The sequence below is a fragment of the Chionomys nivalis genome, chromosome 18 (assembly GCF_950005125.1).
Source record: "Chionomys nivalis chromosome 18, mChiNiv1.1, whole genome shotgun sequence".
NCBI lineage: Eukaryota > Metazoa > Chordata > Mammalia > Rodentia > Cricetidae > Chionomys > Chionomys nivalis.
This window is the reverse complement of record NC_080103.1, coordinates 5,207,502-5,229,992: the sequence shown is the minus strand read 5'-3', so window position 1 is coordinate 5,229,992 and position 22,491 is coordinate 5,207,502. Positions and strand designations below refer to the sequence as shown.

General features: G+C 52.7%; 1 protein-coding gene across 2 annotated transcripts in view; it reads right to left on the bottom strand.

The window, feature by feature from the left end:
* Kcnn3 (potassium calcium-activated channel subfamily N member 3) overlaps positions 1-18,806 on the bottom strand; it is a 148,267-nt gene extending 129,461 nt beyond the window's left edge. The window contains exon 1 of one of the 2 annotated variants that reach the window (XM_057793370.1): positions 17,600-18,806. In XM_057793370.1, coding sequence (XP_057649353.1) covers positions 17,600-18,523 — 924 coding nt within the window. In that variant the 5' untranslated portion in view covers positions 18,524-18,806. Of the gene's footprint in view, positions 1-16,662; positions 16,833-17,599 lie in introns of those variants that run through there. The other variant, XM_057793371.1, reaches the window with a different exon arrangement.
* Positions 18,807-22,491: the final 3,685 nt, after the last annotated feature.

Here is a 22,491-nt window from a genome sequence, read left to right as displayed (position 1 = left end):
AAGAGTGCCAGCCCAGGACTCTGCTTCTCTGGGGCCTGAACTGGGTCAGGCCCCAACTTGGAAAGAGACCCAGCTAGCCTCTGAGAAACACAGTGATGGAGGGAGGAACTGGGGATCCAGGAAAGTCTCCAGTGACACAGGCAAGACCAGAGGCTAAGCTGATTTGTTGACCCCACTGACATCTCTGCTCAGTGCACGAGGTGGCTGGTAGGGACGGACGATGGGTGTTTTGAAAAGCCGGTCGTGTTAGAGAATAAAATCATCCATATACCATGAAGTGAGATGACCCCGGGCTTCCCCTCGATGGCCTCCCGCACTCCTCGAGCCCTCCAGAGCCACAGCCATCTCCACTGATTCTCCCTCGTCTCCTTCGATGCTACCACAATCCACCTCTGCCACCCATCCCGATCAGTCCAGCACTCCTCCTTGACAATTCAAAATGGTGACTGTTGCCGAGCCAGAATCCTCCACCTGTGTTCTCGAGTCCTCTCTGACAGCCATGGCACAGGTTAATCAGGGAGTCCCGATCGTTGCCCACTTGCCCCTATGTTATCAGACACTTCTCCGCTATACATGAGCCTGGAGGGGGGGGAGCTGTCTCTGCATGCTGTCGCCACTCCACCCAGATCTTTGAAAACATGCAGGAAGAGGGTTTGTCCATCTCCATCGGGTCTGGCTGGAAGCCAGTACTGATGGGTTCCAGAAGGAGAGCCCCCAGCCAGGGTGCTGGTGCCAGTTGGTGCCGGGTGGTGTGGGCACTCTGCCACTCGACTCTTTGAGACAGCAGACTGCCTGGCTGCTCACTGATGCCTGTCCTCCAAGGAAGGGCTGGATTTTGAGCAGAACAGGGAGGTACCCAAGCCACAGGACTTGTATCAGCCTTCACACACAGCCTCGGAAATCCTGGGCCAGAGGGAGGATGGCTTCCATGTGCTGACTTATCTTCTACCTTCTCCTTGCCCACTGCCCCTACATGGTTCAAGCCCTCACTGCCAGTTTCTTCCTACCACTGTTCTCTGTGCCAAAACTTCACCTCACTACAGCCCTGCTCCTTATGCCTTTCAATAAGCATGCAAACCCTCAGCCTGGTACGCGAAGACCAGAGAACCCCTGTCCCATTTTGGTCCATTCTTTTTCACTCCCAGAGAAACCTGCCTCCCCGGGTCCTCCCAGAACACCTAGCACTCTCCAATTTGGGGCCTCGCAACCCCCCTTCGCCATCACCCCTTCAAGCTCAGAACACTCTTTCACTTCTGCCTCATGAAGCCCTGAAAGCCCACCTCAAGCCCCAGTTCATCTGAAAGGTCTCCATTCAGACTCACAGCACACCTGTAGGGAGGGAGGGGCCTTGTGGAGTCCATAGCTGTCTGCAAGCCTCCAAGCTACCACAGCCTGCATACCTTCAACCATACACCATCCATCTTGGTGTTCCCAACGTCACCAGGGTCAGCACCTAGCAAAGAGCAAGCATCACGAGAGTCCTCCCAGTGGGAGGCCCTCAGACCTTCCGTGTGTCGGCACCGACTTCTCTCAATCTGTCTTTCCCAGGGGTTGTACAGAGCTCAGCACAAGAACTTGCTTCCCAAGGTAGACCTGGAAAACACTGACCAACGCAATCTCAAGAGGCTTCTAGATGGACCCACACTGGCACACCAGCTGCTTCTCCCCATGCCAGGAAACCTGCCACTCAGCCAGCTAAGTCTCCCCCTCACAAGCACAGAAGTAATAGCCCTGCAAATCCTCTTTCTTAAATGGAGACTACAGCTCCGCCTGCTCTCAGGGGGAAAAAAAGACCAAGATGAAGGGGGCCCAGCATCTGAGGCCTCTCGGAGGCAAGAGGGGTTCCTGGAAAGGCCCCTACATCTTTCCTTCTCATGGGCTCCCACGTGGCTCACACTCCAGGCCATCTACAGGGAAAACCTCCAAGGATATAAAGACACAGAGACCATAAACAAAGAATGAACTCCGGAGGGGCCTGAACATGAACTCAGAACTTAGATCCAAGTCTGAGAGCCTGGTGTGGTAGTACACACCTTGAATCAGCACTCAGGAGGCAGTGGCAGGTGAACCTCTGAGGGTTTGAGGCCAGCCTGGTTAATATAGCAAGTGCTGGGCCAGCAGTGGCCTACGTAGTGAAACCCTCAAAACAAACAACAAAATGCATGTTAGAGTCCTAGTCCCTCATCCCAGAGAAGGCAGACAAGTGTCACACTGCGCTTAGGATGGCATTTCATCCCCCCATTTGTCCCTGTGACAAGCCATCCCCCAGGCTTCCTCAACATCTGCTGTTTGGAACCAGGTAATGCCTCACTTCGGTGAGTCTGTCAAATCCTCCCCTGACTGGGATAACCAAGCATGGCTCTGGGCTCTGCTACATGTCTGCTGAGAAGCCAAAGCTCCTCAGGTGGAAAGCCGTGGGTCAAAGGTCAGTTAGATCCCGGGTCCCCTTGTTGCCGTCTCCCCACCTTTTCTTCCTCGCCCACATTCCAGTTGCAGATACATCTCTCTCCACCCAAAGGCCAGAGAAGCCTGTGCACAGGACTCCTGAAATGCCTCGTGTATGGAGGAATCCGCATCTGTGAACCAGCAGACCACCATAATCCCTTAACACCACTCTTGCCTGCACCACTAACAGTTGAAGATTCAGTTACCTGTGGCAGGGTCCAGCTCTGAAGGGGTCAGAAGGCCCACACCCAGCATGCCTGGCCACCCAACTAGGGGAGCTGGCCCACAGGTACCAAGACCCTCAGACCCTCTAAGGCCAACCATCAGACACCAAGAGACTGGGAGAATACCTCTAAAGCCATTCCTGCCCTCTTTCTCCCACTATAAAGGAAACCTTTATCGTTGCATCGCTTATAGTCCCGGAGAGCTCTGGGAGCATCAGTAAGCTTTCGACGCAGCGGTCAGCTAGTGACTCTCAACAGCGAGGCCTTACCTCGGAGTTACCTTACAAACCCTGCGCCCACAGAGTTGAAGGTCTTAAAATATTAGGAGTTCTTGGTGCCTATCTTATTTCAGTCATCTCCTGCCCATACCCAGGGAGTTTCCAGTCACTCCTGGATCTATCCATCAGTGTTCTTGGGGTCACTCCAAAATAAGATTTGATCTTCAAATGAGGACCAACCCAGAAAACCCCAGGCTTGCTGTGACCTTTGGAAACTAAGCATCAGAGAAGCTAGAAGCACAGATAACTTGCTTGATTTTGGTTGGTTTGATTTGGTTCTGTGTGTGTCCTTTGTGTCTTGGCTGGGGTGTGGGGGATGTACATTGCAGGGCGTGGTGTAGTTCTTGGGTATGATCTTCAGTATTGGTCCTTAGCTTCTACCCTGAGACCGAATCTCCTTGCTTCTCACCACTGTATACACCAGGCTAGTCGGCCCATGAACTTTCAGGGCCTCCCACCTCACCTTAGAAGCCCTGGGATTTTTATAAGGACTCAAAGCTGAGTCCTGACACATGTGGCCGCATCTCCACAGCCTCTTATTTGATTTGTTTGGTTTTCTTCTTCTAACGCTTATGTTGTAGGGCTGGCGGGTACACAGAGGCCATGATACACAGGTGGAGGCCAGGAGTTCCTTCTTTCCTTTCACTCTGTGGGTTCCAGGTTGATAGGGCTGGCCAGCAACACCCTTACCCCCACTGAGTCATCTTGCCCATCCCTTGATTTGTTTTAATGGCCAACCTTGTCACAAACTGTCCTCTGGGATGCAAGAGGAGCTGTCCATCATGGCAAGAGGCTGGACAAGAACCTTCTATAACCCAAGTATGGTATGTACAAATTTCCCAATGTCTAGGGATACACTCTACCCCTCGCCTCCCACCCACCTCCCCACTTCATCAGCTTCACCAGAAACACCGCAAGGACCAACTGCATTCACCATCTCCCTGCTACCTCCTGGTGGAGGTCACCACCAGCCTCACCTGAAGTCCCTACACCTCTTACAGGGCTTCCCTGTCTGAGCTGAACTCTAAAGCCAAAGCCAGCTCGTCGGCCTCTGCTCAGAGCCCTCACCTGATGCCATCTGCCCCAAGTCCCGCATCCTTCCCCTTACTCAGCCAGGCAGATCTGACTGTGGGATGTCACCAGTTCCACCAGCCCTACTGGCCTGGCTAGCACAAGGGTTTCTATGTGCATTTTGTTGTCAGTGATTCATCGGAAAACGGATGTACCAGGGTTTGGGGGGGCTATAGCTCAGCAGTACAGTATGTCCCAGGGTTTGGGGGGGCTATAGCTCAGCAGTACAGCATGTACCAGGGTTTGGGGGGTGTAGCTCAGCAGTACAGCATGTGCCTGGGTTTGGGGGGATATAGCTCAGCAGTACAGCATGTGCCTGGCAAATGGGAAGCCCGGGGTTCAATCCCTAGAATCCAAATAAAAAACTATAAATTTAAAACTGATTTACCACTAATTTATTAGGAAACTCTAAAGTATGCTTGCAACAATGTGAGTGTTTATTTAACTATAAATTTTATGGACTCTAAAACGGGTTAAGTGTTTCCAGTGAAGATTTAGCATCTGACTGAGATGGGCTGTCAGATATACACCAGACATAGTACAGGAGAGAGAGGGTAAAACATCTCATTGAAAATTTTTACATCACTTACGCATTGAAATTATAATATCTTGTTTCATCACATAAAATGAAAATATTAACATAAATTTCATGTGTCCTACTTTTTAAAATATATGGCTACTGGGAAGCATAAAAGGACCAAGGTAGTTCATGTTCTATCTCTGTTGGATGGGGCTGCCCAGCCATGGCAGCCATAAACCTGAGCCAGGCCTTCGTGACGTTAGTCTCCCATCCCACCCCCAAGGACGCCTGGCTTGTTCACTGACCTCAGATCATCACAAACGTCACCTTCTCAACGAAGCCTCCTCCGAGCTTCCCCTTGGAGCCCTGTGCCCTCCCACCCAGCTCTCCTCCCCTCGCAGCACTTCAGATGTAAACTATGGAAACGTGAGTCCCCAAGGACAGGACTCTGTCTACTGTGGCTTTTCCCACTGCGTTGTGCTCACAGGTGGTCACTAGCCATCTGTAGAGCAGATAGAAGTATCTGCTTTTCTGCCTGGACAAGAAGTTTCTCAAGGGCTATACGTAGCACATAGTAGGTACTTGGCAGATGTCTGTTGCCAAGATTTCTGGGAAAACAGAGGCAGCTTAGCTTAAATCACTCATAGAAGGCAAAATTGAACACCAAAGGCCCTGATGCTGAACACTGGACCCCCGCCCGCCTGCTCCTCTCTCCTTATCCCCAGAAAAGATCCCCACAACCTGGCAGCCTCGGTGCCCCAGGGAAGGGTCACGGCTCTCCCTTCCATCAGTTTTTACTCTCCCAGTGAGAAGACAAATCTGCTTCCCCTCTGCCAGAAGGCCTTGGGCCACAGCTCCTTACATTATAGTAATTAAATCCCTGCTGCTCGGAGGGTTCAGGAGACAAACAGGCCTCCTGCCAAGGGCTGGCCTGCAGGGAGGAGGCAGCAGGGAGGGCGCCTGGCCAAAGGGCCTGTCTCTCAGCTGTCTCCTGAGAGAGAGGAAATCCACTTAGCTGCGTTGCCTTCACGGGTTTTCACATGTGGGACATGCAGATAACCGCCCACCCACCCCTCCAGCAGACATTGCACGCAGTACCCTGCAGCCAGAGTACCACCATTTTCTCCTGTTCACTCCCCAGGTCTACCTGGCCACCACAACCAGCCCAAGATGGCCAGAGGGAGGCTTCTCCAGCTCCCTGCTCCATCTCCAGGTGCCAAGCTTGCCCATGCCTAGCCAGAGTGGCTCTCTCCAGCCACCCACAGTAGAGTGCTCAGTGTAGGCCAAAAGCCGGGTCACAAGCTTGCTGGCAGCAACCTGTCATTTCTGCAGAAGCCTGAACAGCCAGGGCACCGTTAGCCACCAAGGGCATTGTGTCACAATGTTGGAGCATCTTCCTAAAGCTAGCAGGCAACAGAATGGAGCTAAGACCCAGAGAGAACACGAAACCAGGAGAATGATAGACACATGGGGCCCAGACGACTCTGCCCGGAGGAGGCAAGGAGTGGGACTCACTCTAGTCCTCAGTTTCGGGGATGAAGCCAGCACTGGGAGTTGATTCGGTGAGAACACGGTCGATGTAGTATTTGGCACTCACCTAGCCCTTCCCAAAGCCCACACTGCAACTTGTCTCCATCACAACACACATCCTCATTGTTCCCACTTGCAAACCTAGAGATGGAGGCTCAGAGTCACAGAGCCAGACAGAAACTCATGGACTGGGCCAGCCCAGCCCTCCGAGTCACTGGCTCCTAGAGAGCCAACAAACCTCCATTAAAATAACAGCGTTCTGCCCACCCCTCCACACACCCCAGGGATAGAAGGCCAGGTGAGTGAGCCGATGAGTCATAAAATAAGAGGACAGGGAGCAGGTGAGCTCTGAAAGACCCAAAGGTTTTTTGGCTTAAAGGAGAACACCCAAGAACCAGCCTACTACAGCCTGTCTACTGCACAGAGAGGCTTCAGTCAGCCTGCCCTGGATCAAGGCTTAGGCTTCAGCCACTCTGCCCTGGATCAAGGCTCAGCTCTGATGCCCTAACTGCAATTCCCTGGGCAAGACCACATTGCTCCTGAAATGGGGCCGATTACGTCCACCTCATACACTGTCGCGAGGCGCTAAGGAGGTGTATGGAGACGGGAGTAGACCCTTCGGAGAGACTCATTATCATCTCCCAGTTCTGTCTCCTTTTTCTACCACCGAATCAGACATGGCTATCCACTTAGAATTTTTTTTAATATTTATTTATTTATTATGTATACAATATTCTATCTGTGTGTATGTCTGCAGGTCAGAAGAGGGCACCAGACCTCATTACAGATGGTTGTGAGCCACCATGTGGTTGCCGGGAATTGAACTCAGGACCTTTGGAAGAGCAGGCAATGCTCTTAACCACTGAGCCATCTCTCCAGCCCCCCCACTTAGAATTTTTTAAATTACATTTATTTACTTATTTAGGGGAGTGTGCGCGGTCATCAGAGGACAACTTATGGAAGCTGATTCTCCCCTCCTACCATGTCGGTCCCGGGGACCGTACTTAGAGAATCAGACTTGGCAGAAAGTGTCCTTATCCTCCGAGCCATCCCGATGGCTCTGGCGTTATTCCCATGGACGCATCCATTTTGAGCCAGCAGCATATTCTCTCACACTGCTGTCTATGGAGCCACCTGCCTATGAGGAAACTCCCCAGACTCAGCTTCCATCTAAGGCTGGCTCCCAGTTCACATCCATTTCACTCTTCAGGGATCTCAGGATCTCTGCCAACAGCGTGAACCAAGGAGGATTGGGAACCATGGACCAATGAAGGAACTCCAAACATCACAAGGCCATGACTTTCAGAAGAGACACCAAAGGCCAAGATCACCACTGCCAAGAACAAGAGCCCCTTAGGGACCATGCCTGTCCAGTTGGCTCGCTCACTCGACCTGTGTTCTCCTTGCCATCCTGGGCACGAGGAAGGAGTCTCAAATATGTGAGGTAAACAGCACAGCAGTGATTTACTGTCCCAGCCCAGCCTGCACTTAGTCCCCCACCTCCACCCGCAGCAAGAAGATTTAAAATCCCACCTTCCACTGCGCAAGGCTCTCAGTTCAACAGGCACTGTTGCAGTCTGCAGTGAGGTCTCAGCACTTTCAGGTGGAGAGAGCAATGTGCTTGCTGGGTCTGGAGGGATCCTTGGAGCTGACTCTAGGCCTCGGGGATGCGACCCTTTCCACTCCTAGAACCTGGAACGCTTGGAGAAGGAGGAGCATGACAGAAACTGGAATCCCTGGATTCCTGCAGTATCTCTGCTACTTAAAATACTGGGTGCTCTCAGGGAACTTGCACACCCTCTCTGAGCCTTGGAGTCCTGAAGGATAGTCCCCATACTGTGTTCCTCACCAAAGTGGGGCCTGTGCAGGGGCATGCCCAGCCAGACTGGTAGAGCTTGACCAGTCCAGGCAGGTATGATGCCACCCAAGGTAGGGATACCCCAGCTCTCCCCCACAGAAGGTTTCCAAGGGTCCTCTTACCAATGGCCTCCAGCTCTGAGCCCCCTGAACCAAAATAGCACCTTACCCTCTCAAAATGAGAAAAACTGTAGCCTTGCCGGCAGCTCAGATGTCTCCATGTGTAGGAGCTCTGTGCAAAGTTAATGTCTCACCTGCCAAATCAGCAGAGTAAAAAGACCTAAGCTCCAGCTTGCTAAAATCAGAAACCAAAAGGGAGAAGGCCCAGCAAAAATCCCTGCTAGTAAAACCTCAGGGGAACGTGGGCAGGTGGCAGCTCAGGCGAAGGTGTCAGGAGGGATGGCCGGCCCGGGAGAGGTGTCAGCACCGAGCTGGCCCTTTATTCATCTGTTCCCAAATGTGATTCCCACTGGGCTGGTATTCCTGTCTACAAATGCCAGTACTTCCGTTTACAAATGGAGAAACTGAGGCTCAGAGAGTTTGAGGGTAACTCGGCAGTTAGGACCCAGGGCAGTTAGCTCTTCCTGACTCCCCACAGCCTTCTCCAGCTCCAAGCCACCCACAGAGAAAGGGCTCTGGAGATCGGCTGATCCTGCTGCCTCTTCCCGACTTGCTGGTGACCGTGGGCAAGGTGGTCATAGTTTGGACTTCTCCAAGCTAAACACCAAACAACGGCCTTAACATGCTACCTGGGAGACGCAGAACCCGCAGGTTGAAGGTACAGACACCAGTCCATGCAGCCGCTGACACCGCCCACAGAGCCCTTGCAAGAAGCTTCATCTAAGCCAGCATTCATGCTTACTTGACACTGAGTGACATTCTTATCCTTTAAGAAAAATGCCCAATGAGCCGACTCCACAATAACAGATAGCAATTTGCATATTATTTCACACATCATTTGTATATTATTCCTTTGGTATCACCAAGGCTCTGTTCAGAATACAGCTCCAGTATCTTGTGACCAGGCCTTGGGGTGGGAAGAATGGCTCCCCGGCATATCTTCCTCTACCCAACTACTGTTGGTGCCCCCTGGTGCCTGGCCGGGAGCATGGCCTTATGTCCTAAGCCCGGTGAAAGAGGCAGGAGAGCCTTTTACGGTCTGCGAAGCACCCCTCTCCGGTCTTGAAGGGAAACCGCCTTCTCCCGATGGCACATTGGGCAAGATGCAGCCCTCACCATTGGCCTGGGTCTGTCCCAGGTCAGCCTCCTGACTGGTTCCTTCCCTAGAGCCCACAGTCTCTTCCTGCCAGATCATCATGTGTGCCTTGATCTTCATCTCAGCCTCTGGCCTGGCCCCGTGGGTCTATTTTTGTGCTCTTTCCACCTGTCCAATTTGGACGTCCACACCCAATTAGCTATGCCCAGGCCACAGACTGCCAACCCTGAGTGAGGAGACTCTAGAGGGCCAGGCCGGGCCACCATGACAGTCCCACCTTCCCTCTCACTTACACACTGAGGTTCATCCAGCAGTAACACTGGTGGTACCTGTTTGAGAATAAAGGCAGGGTCGCAATGTGCTCAGCTCTTCCCTAGATCTTTCCCCTAACTAGAACCCCAGAACCTCATCTTCTCCACCACCGTCTGGAAAATGCACAGGTGACGTGAGCACGTGCATCCAGGCTTGGCCATCTAGCAGGCAGCTGCTGAGGGTCAACGCATGCTTAACTCTACAGGGCAAGGTTACCGGCACCATGCTCGCAGGAGAAGGCCAGGCACTCCAGGACAGACAGATGTCTTGAGTACTAGGGGCTGTGCTTCACAGAGGATGCTGCGTGCTGCGGTACAGGGAAGGCTGCTGGTGTTACACTGCAGAGAGATGCTGGGTGCCATGGCATAGGGAGCGTTTGGGACTCCCTCTTACTGTCTGAATAAACAGGCTCAGGGTTCAGCAAACTCCCACCACTAGCAGCTGCTGAGTTAAGATATGAATGTAGGTTCCGACCCCTTAACTGCGACACCAGGCCATAAATGGTAAGATCATTCTTTTTTCTTTTTTTTTTTTTTTTTCGAGACAGGGTTTCTCTGTAGCTTTGGAGCCTGTCCTGGAACTTGCTCTGTAGACCAGGCTGGTCTCGAACTCACAGAGATCCGCCTGCCTCTGCCTCCTGAGTGCTGGGATTAAAGGCGTGCGCCACCATTTCCCGGCTCTGTAAGATCATTCTTGAGGGGGAAAAGAGCCCCGGATCTTCAGGGCTCATGGCAATTCACCGTAAGTCCATCGTTGTGCCCACACCCCTGGCAGGAGTGTTTTGATCCCTGCTCAGAACCTCTCAGGACGCGGCACAGCCCCCAACAATTCGCACAGTTTTCTCTTTCCTCCCATCCGCCTTTGTACACACCTCCTAGGGCATCTTCACAACACCCTGCGCGGCCAGTTTTGTTTCCCGCACACTCCATCCCCTCTGCCACAGTTCTCACCCTCAAAACTGAGTTCCTCTTTCCATGACAGCTCTGGTCCTTCAGTGACTACCCCACCTTCTACGGGGAGTCCCCAATAACTCCAGCCCGAGTTACTGTCTCCCTCATAGTGTTCCCAAGCACCAACACCATAAACCGTCCACCCTGGATCAATGTTGTCTGGCTGTCTGACTGCCCACAGGATACCCCTGGGGAATGTGGCTTTGAGGACAATGGCTCAGCCAGTCCTTGTGGGGGAACATGGCCTGGCGGCAGAAAAGGAGTGCATTTGTTAAGTTTGAGCGAGTTAAGAATGATCACAAAACAAGCAAGAAGCACCAAGTACCAGCACCTCCTTGGGGCTCCTTCAAGAGAGAGCAGGCCTCTTCAGCACTGACTGTGCTGGCTGCACCAAACAAAGGCACAGATGGAGTGAGGGAAATGGACTCAAGAAAGAAAAACATTGTAGAATAAACAATGGAGAAACCCTCAGAGATTCTCTGGGCTGGGGAGGAAGGAAGGAAGGAAGGAAGGAAGGAAGGAAGGAAGGAAGGAAGGAAGGAAGGAAGGAAGGAAGGAAGGAAGGAAGGAAGGAAGGAGAGAGAGGAAGGAAGGAAGGAAGGAAGGAAGGAAGGAAGGAAGGAAGGAAGGAAGGAAGGAAGGAAGGAAGGAAGGAAGGAAGAGCTAATAGTGTAACAGGCCCTGAACTCCATCCTAGAACCATCTAAGAAGGGGGTCTAGTGGTTTTCACAGTGGGCAGTAATGGCTCTGAGCATGCCGGGAAGCATGGGCTCTGCCAGGCAGATATACGATAATGAGCCCCCACTCCCTAGCACCACCTTGCAGCCAGCACAGGAAAAGGAGGGAGACGACTAAGAGAAGATCCAGGCAAGAGGGAACAAGGTAAGACGGATATTTTGGGGCCCCACTGGCTCTCAGGTGGCAACGGTGCTGTGGTAGATGCCTACCACAGGCCTCTACAAGGCAAGTTCTCATTTTTCCCTGTAATCTCCACAATGACATCCTCACAGTTTACCCAGGGTCACCCTGACAGTATACGACCACACCCCCATAGAGGAAACATTTCAAGGACCCGCCATGGGCCTGTCCACAACCTCACCCTGAACCCAGGCTGCAGAATCTTTTTTCTGGGTCCCTCCACCAACAGCTCCCATTCCAATCAAGCCCTTTGGCCTGTCTCTTGGTCAAGCTTCTCCTGCCCCAACATTTTGTATCTCTGGTCTCTGGCCCATAGTCCTTGATCTGTGTTTTCTAAGAACATATCAGGGTACCTTGTTCAGCCTAGATATAGTAGGGAGGGTTTGGGACCTTCCTCAAAGCAATATGCCTTACCTCTCAGAGGAGTGGATAGGGGGTTGGGGGGAGGTGAAGGGAATGGGAGGAGGGGAGCGAGTGGGTACTGGGATTGGTATGTAAAATGAAAAAAAAAGATAGTTTGTTTTCTTTCTTTAAAAGATAAAATTTTTAAAAAAGAATAAATCTACAAGCATAAGGATCTGAGTTCAATCCCTAGTATCCACATAAAACCAGGGTGCAGGGGTAGATGGGATACAGGTGAGGGCAGACACAAGAGCCCTTGAGCTCATAGGTGGCTCCACTAGCTGACTCGGTGAGCTCCAGGTTCAGTGAAAGACCTTGCCACAAAATAAAAAAGACAGCCAGCACTGACCCCCCGACCCCCTCGTGCACATATGCTAGAACACAGCACACGCAGAGAGAGTACAAGAAGCAATCTGGGCTGGGGAGCTAGTTCAGCAGCGGAGGGCTTACCTAAACATGTACCAGGTTCTGCACTGAAACACTACAGTGGAAACACACAGAAATACAAGCAAACCATCCGCCACCGGCACAGAAGAGCTTAAACTCAGGAGTCAAAAGGGCAGGGTTCTTATCTCAATACCACGCCCACTGGCAGCGTTAGCTTAGTGAGAGATTCCATCTGCATAGCATAGGGTGCCTCCAGTACCACCTACTTCTAGGACTCTGGGGTGTAAAGTCATCTTCTTAAGAAAAGGGCCTCGCCTTCCCTCGCCTGTCACTCAGCAACGCAGGAGCAGTGTGGGGCAGAAACAGTGTGGTCCCTGCCCCCAGCCTCCCCTGACTCCCGAGCACCTGGGGGTGGAATGACACGGGGAGGGGGCCTTGAAAACCCATTAGCCTCCTCCGGACTTCCCTCACAAGAAAAGGCACTAGAATTTTCCTCCCCACGGCTCCTGAGAACAGCGCAGTCTTAGAATTTCCCACCCTCACGATTTAAAGAGGAATTGATGGCTTTCTTCTTTCTCTCTCTCCCTTTGGGGTTCTGAAAGAAAAACAACTACCAACAAATGCTCTAGTGTCCTGTCACTGAGCAAAGAAAGGGAATACTGTATCAATATAGCCCTCACAACCACACGCACACACGCGCGCGCGCACACATATACACACACACACACCTCATTTTCCCCTCACTGTGTTTCATAAATAACTGGCCCGGAACCTAAGCTCTCTGCTCTGATTTCACATTTCCACTGGAGCCTCAGAATCACAGCACAGGTTACTCAAATTTTGTTCTGTTTTTCCCTACCTAATTTTTTTAAGAGGATCCTTTGAGAATGTCCTCATACATCCTCCTTCCTGGAAGCTAAATAAGGGAATAAAGGGCCATGGAGTAGCTTTCTAATTAGATAATTCAGGAGACAAATGCCCAGCCATTGTCTCAGTGCCCGGCACCCATGATACCGCCTGTGGGGAAGGGAAGTCTGTCCCCAGGACAGTTATAAATAGTGGGGTGACATGCAAGGGAAAGCGTATGACGACTTAGCAGTAGCCGTATAGGTTACAAAGGTTTGACTTCTTTGCTCACTGTCCACAAAGAATATAAACAAATGGTCACCATGGGGGCAGGGTTGTGGCTGCTTCACGCTGTCAGATCCACTACCCTCCCCTGGGCTGGCACAGCCGGTATGCCCTGTGACAATAAAATACAGACCTGAGGCCATTGGCTACCGGCTCTCAGGGTCCTGCCTACAGCCAAAGTGCTTTTTTTTCAAATCAAGTCTCCTGCCTTCACATTTGGGGGGCGGGCATCCTGCAGGGGGTTCACCCAAGGGTCTGCCCTATTCCTACCACCCCAGCATGCCTGAAATCACACCAAAAACCCATGGTCCAGTGACCACTTGCCTAACCTCAAGTAGCACTTGGGCCCGAAAGGAAAAGGCAGGGCTGTCCATTCTGTGAAGTCTGGTACTCTCTGCCCTTCTGCAGCTAGGACCTCTCTTCCCAGGAGGGCAGAGGATCAGAACTGAGGTTCTCAGGGTGTCAAGGATGTGCTCAGTGGAGTGTTACCTACAGTGTGAAGCTGTGGCTACCACCTCCCCACACACACCCTACAAGACCCAAAAATAAAACCTAGAATACTATCAGTCATTCCAGCTGAAGGTTGGAGGGGCTTCTCTGTTCTCTGTGGAGGCCAGAAAGTGGCCCTGGCCTATTCGCCACCATTCTCTGAAGAGTATTCATCAGAGACCTCTTCAAGGTGCCCAGCAGAACTAGCTCCCTTGGGTGGCAGCTCAATGATTGGTCCAAAGAAGGAGAAGTAAAAAGAAGTGAGAAAGGGTCACCAGGGGCGCAGACAGGGGTTCCTGTATCTGCGACTGTCGTCCTAGTGACAAGACAGGCAGGGTATCAGAAGGAGCAGAAAGAAAAGAAGTTGGGCGAGAGGGACAAGGGGCAGAGACAAAGCTCGGGTGGATCCCTAGGCCAGGGATGGGGAAGCTCTTGGAGATTGTGCAAAATCCATGGAAACAGACAGCTACTCTCCTGCCCAGCATATCAGACTTCCTGCAGAAGCAGCCACAGGCTAAGGCCTGATGCTCTGTCAGGCTGTAGAGGAGGGAGAGCAGGCCAGGCTCTTCCAGTAGAGAGAGAATTACTGTCAGCTCAAGGCAACAGGGCTGTGTGGGCCAACCCAGCTCCAGAAGAAAATAGAGAACACGGTAAGAAAAGCGCCTAAATCCTTATTGCCCTAACCCTGCGTGGCTCTGAAAGGCAGAGATGGATCACCAAGACTTCCAAGCAGAATCCCTAGACTCTAGCCTTTCCTGTTGTCTAGGTCTCCAGATAGGAGACTACCCATCTACTGAAGAAGATGACGGTGGGGGAGGATGAGGAGGAGAGGGAAGAGAGGCAGGAGGAACAGAGAAGGGTGGGGAGATGGGGGGAGGAGGAAGGCAAGCAGGAAGGAACAAACTAGAGTCCCATTCAGTTCAGAGACAGCCTCGTACATCTGAGGGCCTGGGAGGCAGCCCCCTCCCTGCTTAGGTTCCCACCTCCCATTCTCAAAAGAACCTCCCCTCTTTCCAGTGCCATCGCCCACAGCCTGTGAGGGTGGGAGCTGGGAAGCACTTTGTCCCCATTTCTCAACCTCCTCACACTGGCTCCTTGCTGCAACAACTCTGAGCACGCTCAGGGTACCTGCCACACTGCTCTTCTCCCAGCCACCCGGGCCTGCGTGGTGCATGACTCCCCAGCAGCAGACAGTAGCCAAGGACAGGTGAATAGAAAGGTGTAACCTTGTGAGATAAAGCACAGAACTGCGGGGCTGGCTAAGGCACAGGTTACAGACCATCAGCCGTTTAAGCAGAAACAGCCACCGTAGATGCAGGATCACCTGAAATGACTGGGCACCTGGCCTGGCCTCCGGCTTCCAGACCCATCAGAGCCAGGCAAGCATGCAAGACCTCCAGCCAAGGAGAGTCACTCATCTGTCCTGACCCTCTCTGAGCTCTTCTGTCCCAAAGCCCATCCCCCACCCACCCCCAAAACTGACACCTCTCCCCAACAGCTGCCTCATGTTTGAAGATGGTCTCCAATCAGACCCAGATGCTTTGCGGAACTTTTCACCTAACTCCAGAGGCAGAGTTAGACTACAGAGGAAGACAGCATCTCTCTCCTTGGTCATCGCAAGCAGCCACAGCAGACCCCTCTTCATGAGAGGAGCTGTGGAGGGCCTTGAGCTCATCTGACTCACTATCCCCACCTGGAAGCTGGAGGGACTTGCACGTGACTTGTCACACAACAGTGGCCGAGCTGGGACTCCAGCTTTGGTCCTATTCTTTGATATGATCCTGTTTGCCTCCATGGCAGACAGCAATAATTGCCTCGTTAAACATTCTGTTGTTCCAATCCTGTACCCAAAGTACACAGGAAGTGGCCACCTCACCAGCTGAGGTAAGCAGGAGCTTCTGACCCACTGTCCCCGGGTGCCATCAGCACAGAGAAGCCTGTCTTCGAAGTGGGGGAAGCACACCCCCGAGATCATCTCACCCTGCCATCACTTCCCGCTTCCCTTCCTGGGAAAGCCTTGTCCCATGAGTACTCCGTCAGAGAAGCTAGCTCATCCCTGCCTGGTGGCCACCCTCCCAACACATCCAGACAAATGACCACGGATCCCATGCTCGGAGCATCTACTCTTAGGGAAAGCTGGTCCGTTAAGAGCCACCCCGGGAAGCACTAAACATGTGGCACCTCCCCACACCCCCGGGATATGGGCTTCCATGGGTTTCCCCTAGCAAGGGCTCCCGATTCCCAGGGGTGGTTGCCAGCCATCTCCCAGGCAGAGCACGCAGCAGGAGAGGCGGTTCTGAGAAGGCAGGGAGCAGAGGGACTGCAGGCTCTCATTACAGGGAATGACTAAGTGAGCTGGGCTTCCAGGGGAAACCCCACTCTCCGCTCGTGGAGAGGTCTGTTCATCTGTGAGCTATTTAGACTAAAGCAGCTTCCAAGTGCTCTGGTTCGAGCAGCCCCTGCAAAGCAGCAGGTCCCTGGAGGACTCTGCCCATGCCGGTTGCCTGACAAGGAGCACTGCCCATTCCGGGTTCAAGTCAGACTCTGGGAATGGGGGAAATCTGATCAGCGACTCCCAGGTTTTTGTGACTAGATCTCAAGAAGGAATGTGACAGTCTCCAGCAGCTGTGCTCTGCCTGAAACAGGCTCTATTTGAAACCTCCAACAGCTGAGCCCCTCCCAACTCCCCACCAGCCAGCCCAGCAAGCCTAGCCAGCCCGTGTCCAAAATGACAAATAAATACAGGAATCCACACAGCAAGCAGGCACTCACACAAGTGCACAGAGAGAGACGCGTATTCACACAAATGCAAACACCAACAAACCGGGACCAGAGGGTACAGTGGGGGGAACCACTTGTCCAACGATTCCCTGCATCTCCAAGCCCCCCAAACAGCAGCTTCCTGGCGAGTACAACATCGACAAAAACCCACCTTCCTTGACCTCCTTGCCCTCTGGGAAGGAGCTCTTTTCCTCCGACCGAAAGGCTGGGGCGGTGGAGCCCCCCACAAGACAGTGCCTGCATCTCCATCCAGTGTGCACTCTCCCGTACACTCATCTTTATCCCAAGGAGAAGGAGTTGGGGTGGGAGGGAAGAGATGGGGCTGAGCCGGGGGGCGCTGGCTCCCGCGGCCGGGAAAGCCCTGTCATCTCCTAAGGAGAGGCGCTCTCCCTGTGATGCCAAGGCGGTGCCCATCTGCTCTGCCTGGATAACACCTGTAGCCATTTTTATCAGGGCGTGTTTACAAGGCAGCGCAGGTTTATTCTGAGTCCTCTTTCCTGAAGGAAGAACTGCCGATTTCCTCCCCCTGTATTTTTAACCTGATGCCCCTGGGAGAGACTCGCCCTGGAGTCTCCCTGGGAAGGAGTATAGAAACTTGGGAAAGGAGGGGGGGGTGCTTGGGGAATGGTACAGGATCCCTACCCCCAGCCAGACATTTATTTCTTTTTTATCCCGGGGAAAATGGAGTGGAGCAGGGAGGGGAGGAAAGGAGGGAAGTAGCAGGAACTGGCAACCACATCAAGGCAGAGTGTAATTAATTGGTGCGTTAAGCTGCTGGGTTATGCTTTAGTACGAGTGAGCCTGGAGGGGGAAAGAAGCGATTTCTCAGAAGGGATTCTTTAATGCTCCCTACAAAGGGAGCACAAATCAGACACAGTGTATGGGCAGTCCCTACAAAGGGAGCGGAGAAGGGATTCTCAGAGGACCAAGGAGGAAAACCACGGGAAGTTAGGGTGTTCCCTGTAACTAAGCAAAGGAAACCTCTCTCTCTCTCTCTCTCTCTCTCTCTCTCTCTCTCTCTCTCTCTCTCTCTCTCTCCTCTACATACTCCTTTTGTTGAAGGTATAAAGAGAAACCACAGCCCCTACCTTTGAGTACAAACCCCAAGACAGTTCGGTCTCTATCACCATAACAACAATTCCAAACATCCCAAAAATCAGAGCATAGTCACTCAGTCGCTTTCTCTTTTCAAACAGGGCCCTCCTGTGTCCCAGCTTATAGCCAATGTTTTGGTTTTTCCGCTTGTTGGCTTTGGGGAAGGTGGTGCTGCCAGCAGTGGTGCCAGCATGCTGGTGGTTGTGGGTAGCGTTGGGGTGGTGGAGTAGAGTCTGGTGGGCATGGTTATCCTCCCTGGAGGAGATGACAATCTCTGGGGGGTTGCTGGGACTGAAGAGCTGGAGGGGTTGGCCCTCAGGCTCGGCCTCGATAAGGTTTCTCCGAGAGGCGCTGAGGCGACTGAGGGGCTTCATGACCCCACCGCTGTATTTGCAGGAGCTCATAGCTATCTCGGTGAAGGGATTGCTGTCCCGCCGGTGCACCAGGGGGCTGGCCTGCCGGTGCCGGCTGCCTCCACCAGGCCCACTTGTGGCTGTGGAACTTGGAGAGTGGCCAAGCAAGTGGTCATTGAGATTTAGCTGGCTGCCTTGCCTGGAGGAAGGGTGGAGGATGGCGGTGGAGTTGGCCGAAGTAGGAGCCCTGAAAGCCGAGGGAGAGGAGTGCAACAGACCAGGATGGACAAGCTGGCTCTGGAGTTGAGCAAGCTGAGGCAGGGGATGCAGTGGAGCCTGCTGCTGCTGCTGCTGCTGCTGCGGCTGCTGCTGCTGCTGCTGAAGCTGCGGAGGCTGAGGCTGCAGCAAGGGTCCTGGAGGCTGTTGGAGGACTGCTGGTGGCGCTGGCGGTGGTGGCGGTTGCTGTTGCTGCTGTTGCTCATCCCCAGAGGATGGACAGGGACACTTGGGGTCTTCATCCAGGTCCCCCACCCCTGAGTCATGGAAGTGCCCAGAAGTGTCCATCTTGGGGCCTGGCTGGGTTCCCTGCAGCACGACCCTCCACCCCAAAGCCACCCTTGTTCCAAAGATGACCTCAAAGAAAGCCAGGCATCCAAGCTTCCCCACCAGAAGTGTCTTCGCTCCAGTCCTCTGTCTTTGCTTTGCTTCAGTTCTCTGGGGCTGCCACTCGAGTGTGCATTGTATTGAGCGGGTAGAAAGGCCAGGAGAGGAGCTGGGAGAAGGAGGAAGGGGCGAAAAGAACTCTATTCTGGAGGCGGTCCTCTAGGAGTGTATGAGGCAGACTCAGCTTCACTCCTCGCTGGCTCAATAGCTTCGCTCCCCTCCTCCTGACACTGTTATATGGCAAGCCAAGCCCACTTATTAGCCAGCGGTTTCATTGGCTTCGCTTAACTCTCCAACCCTCCTAACTCCGCCTCCTAGAAGGGGCCCGCCATCCTCCGCTCCCCGCCGGGTGGCAGCGCAACGAGGGCTGGGAACTGTAGTTTTTGTTCCAAGACCCCCAACCCCCAACCCCTCCAGACCCCATCCCCGAGCGGAGCAGCTGCCCTCTTTCCTCAGGGAGGTTTGGCTAAGGACCCTGAACCCCCACCCCCACCCCGATCGGGGCTGGACGCTGGCGCTGGGCAGTGGAAAGAAGAGGCAGAGGACATCCTAAAGAGGAAGCTGTCATCATGCTGGGGAGACCGGGAACGGAGAACAAACGTTGATTAATGGCCAGCGTCTGTGACAGGTTGTTTGACACATAGGATTCCAGTTACACCTTCCCAAACCCCAATGGCGCGGAACTCTGCTCTCGTTCTCTGAAGAAGAAAATTAACACAGAGAGACGTTGAGTAAGAACCGCCAGGAGTGTAAGGGACCCACTCCTCCTGGCAGGGAGAAGCTCACCTACCACGGCCGGAGCACCTGCGCTGAGTGCACGAGCCTGTTATTTCCAAACCTCACATCAACCCTATGAAATGACGTCATCGTTCTAAAAAAGAAATAAAAGAAGAAAGAGAAAAAAAAGAGAGAAACGAAAAGAAACCCACTCGGGCACAGATAAGAAATGCCTCTTTAAGTAAAGGCACTGGGATTTGAACATAAACCCCACTGCTCCTATGCTGGTACCCAGAATACCCCTCTCCTGTGATGGTCAGCACAATGTGGTCATTCACTAAGTAGTGTTCACATGACGGATGGGAAAGAGCCAAAGAACCCGTCAAGGAAGAGCCAACTTCCCCTAAGCAGGATGTGTGGAATAACCTGCACCCAGCTTCTTCCTGAGCAGCTGGGCCTCGAGTCACCTCAGGGTCTGGAAGGAAGATTGGAGATCCTGGTGGCTCCATGTCTGATCTGCCCCAGGGGTCTCTGAGAGTCAGAGCCGGAAACAGCTGCTGGCTTCCCTAGTTCAGAATCCTCCTCATAAAGTATTTATTAAACTCCCACTGTGTGTAGAAGAGGCTCCAAAGGGACAAGGGCAGAGATGAATTTATCTCCAATTCTAACGGTGGCAGCCTTAGGGATCAGAGGGAAAGAGAATGCTACGGAATTCCTCTAGGCACACCTGGGGCCTTCACAGGGAGACACCTTCCTGTCAACTTCCCAGGTCCCCACCACCTTGGCCCTCTGTCCAGTGCCTTCCCTAAGTGAGAGTGGAAATAATAGGAGATCCAGGAACACACAGATGACTATGTGTGAGCATGCGTGTGTACAGGTGCAAGCATACAAAGAATATGCACACCTATACATGCTTCCAAAACATTTCTCCTGAATGGTGAACAGCAAGTGGCCAGGTCAGAGAGTGGCAGAGTTCCCACCAAATGAGCTCAGGGTCCCCTCTGAATGTCAGCCCTCACCTCTGTAGGCTGCTGTCAGTCCAGAAGACTGAGGGTTGAACTACCTGCACTATCAGCCACACCCCTAGGGACTGATAATGACAATCACTCCTTGCACAAGATTGCTATCAATGATGATGGAGCGATTTACACACACACACACACACGCACGCACGCACGCATGCATGCACACACATAGCATCGGGGCACCTGTGAAAGCCTAGGGTCTCGCGCCTTCTTCTGGGTCCAGACAGGCCTTCCAGCATGCCCAGCCTGCCCAGTCCCTGTTCTCACGCTCCTCCTTGATTTTCCTCCCTCCTCAATCTCCAAATAGAGTCACCTGTTTGACTCAAGGCTCCAGGTCACATGATTGGGTTTAATGTGCTGTAGTACATTGGTACAAGTACATTGGACTTGGTGAGAGATAGAGATTCTGTGCTGTGGGAAATTCATCTCTAGGCCTGGAAGCTTCTTTACCACGCAGGTTGTCTTCTGCCTCCACTAACCTTTCTGAGACGACAACAGGATCCAAACCGAACCAGGGATGTCACCATCATGGATCAGGCTGCTCTCCAGAGGCTCATCTGGGAGTGGTCTAAGACTGAGTGCAGCCGCCACCCCTGGGGTCCAGAAATTCTGTCCTCGGAGAAGGTGGATGAGATGAGCACACTCCCATGCTGACATCCTGACTCCCATGCTGACATCCTGACTCCCATGCTGACATCCTGACTCCCATGCTGACATCCTGACTCCCATGCTGACGTCCTGACTGCCATGGATGGTTGTTTGGCAAAAACAAGATGTCCTTCTGGTACTTGGCACCCAGATTCCTACTCTGTAAATAGACAAAATTAGGGTCCTTGGCTCCTGTGAGCCCATCCCCACCCTCAAGCCTCCCTTCTTCACTATAAACAGCAACCCTGCCCCTCCAGAGTGTGTTGGAGCTTGCCAGTACTGGTTGGTCGGTTGGTTGGTTGGTTGGTTGGTTGGTTGGTTGGTTGGTGAGTTGGCTGGTTGCTTGGTTGGCTTGGGACAGGGTTTCTCTATGTAGCCCTGGCTGTCCTGGATCTTGATATGTAAACCAGGCTGGCCTCGAACTCACAAAGCTCCACCTGCCTCTGCCTCCCAAGTACTGAGATCCAAGGTGTGTGCCCCTGGGCCTGGCAGTACTGGTTTTTAAAAGCCAGTTCTGACAGCCTTACCCACTTCAGTTTTTCAGTGCCACACTGGCAGCTTGAAATCATCTGTGGTGGGAGTGTTTACACCTCAGAATAATAGAATGTCATCCCAGGCTTGCTTCTTCCCACTACGTAGCTGAAAGTCTTTACTGGCTGGTAAACCTGGTCCAGGACAGGGCTGCCTCCTTCTCCACCATCAGCTCCAGCTGTTCATCTCCGGAGACCGTTCCTGTTCCCAGCACACAGCTGGGTTTCTGAGAAGCCCCGGGTACGTTGATAACACGCTCACACCCTCCTCTCCTTAGCTCCGAGGTAGGGCAGACCAGGCTTTGTAACTTGAAAGTGTGAACCAGCCAGGATCTGTGCCCCGAGCTGCGCCACACCTGGTGACTTCCCTCCATTGTACATGCCCATGAATAAGGAGCTCCTAGTGCCTCCCCTGAGCCCTCAGCCCCTGTCTATATGCAACAACCCCTGAGTTGGGAGCATCATGAGACAGCTGAGGCGTTAGCCAGGTTTTTAAGGTTTCTCTGCTGCTGCTAATCAGACGGATAGAAACAACACGAATCTCAATGAGTATCCAAGAAGCTGGGGTTCGATAAGAGCAGAGGGCAGTCAATAGAGGATTCCTGGAGCTGGAGAGATGACTCAGCAGCTAAGAACACTTATTGCTTTTGTAGAGGATCTGGGTTCGATTCCCAGCACAATGGTTCACAAACATCCATAAGTCCAATCACAAGAGATCTGATGTCCTCCTCTGACCACTATGAGCATGAAGAACACACATGGTGCGTGCGCGTGCGCGCGCGCACACACACACACACTCAGGTGAAACTCACATACAAAGTAAAGTGAATAATAAATAAAATCCACTTTAACAGAAAGGCTCACAGTAGTTAGAAAAATGTCTCGGTGGTTATGAGCATTGGCTGCTTTTCCAGAGGACATAGGTTTGATTCCTAGCACCCACATGACG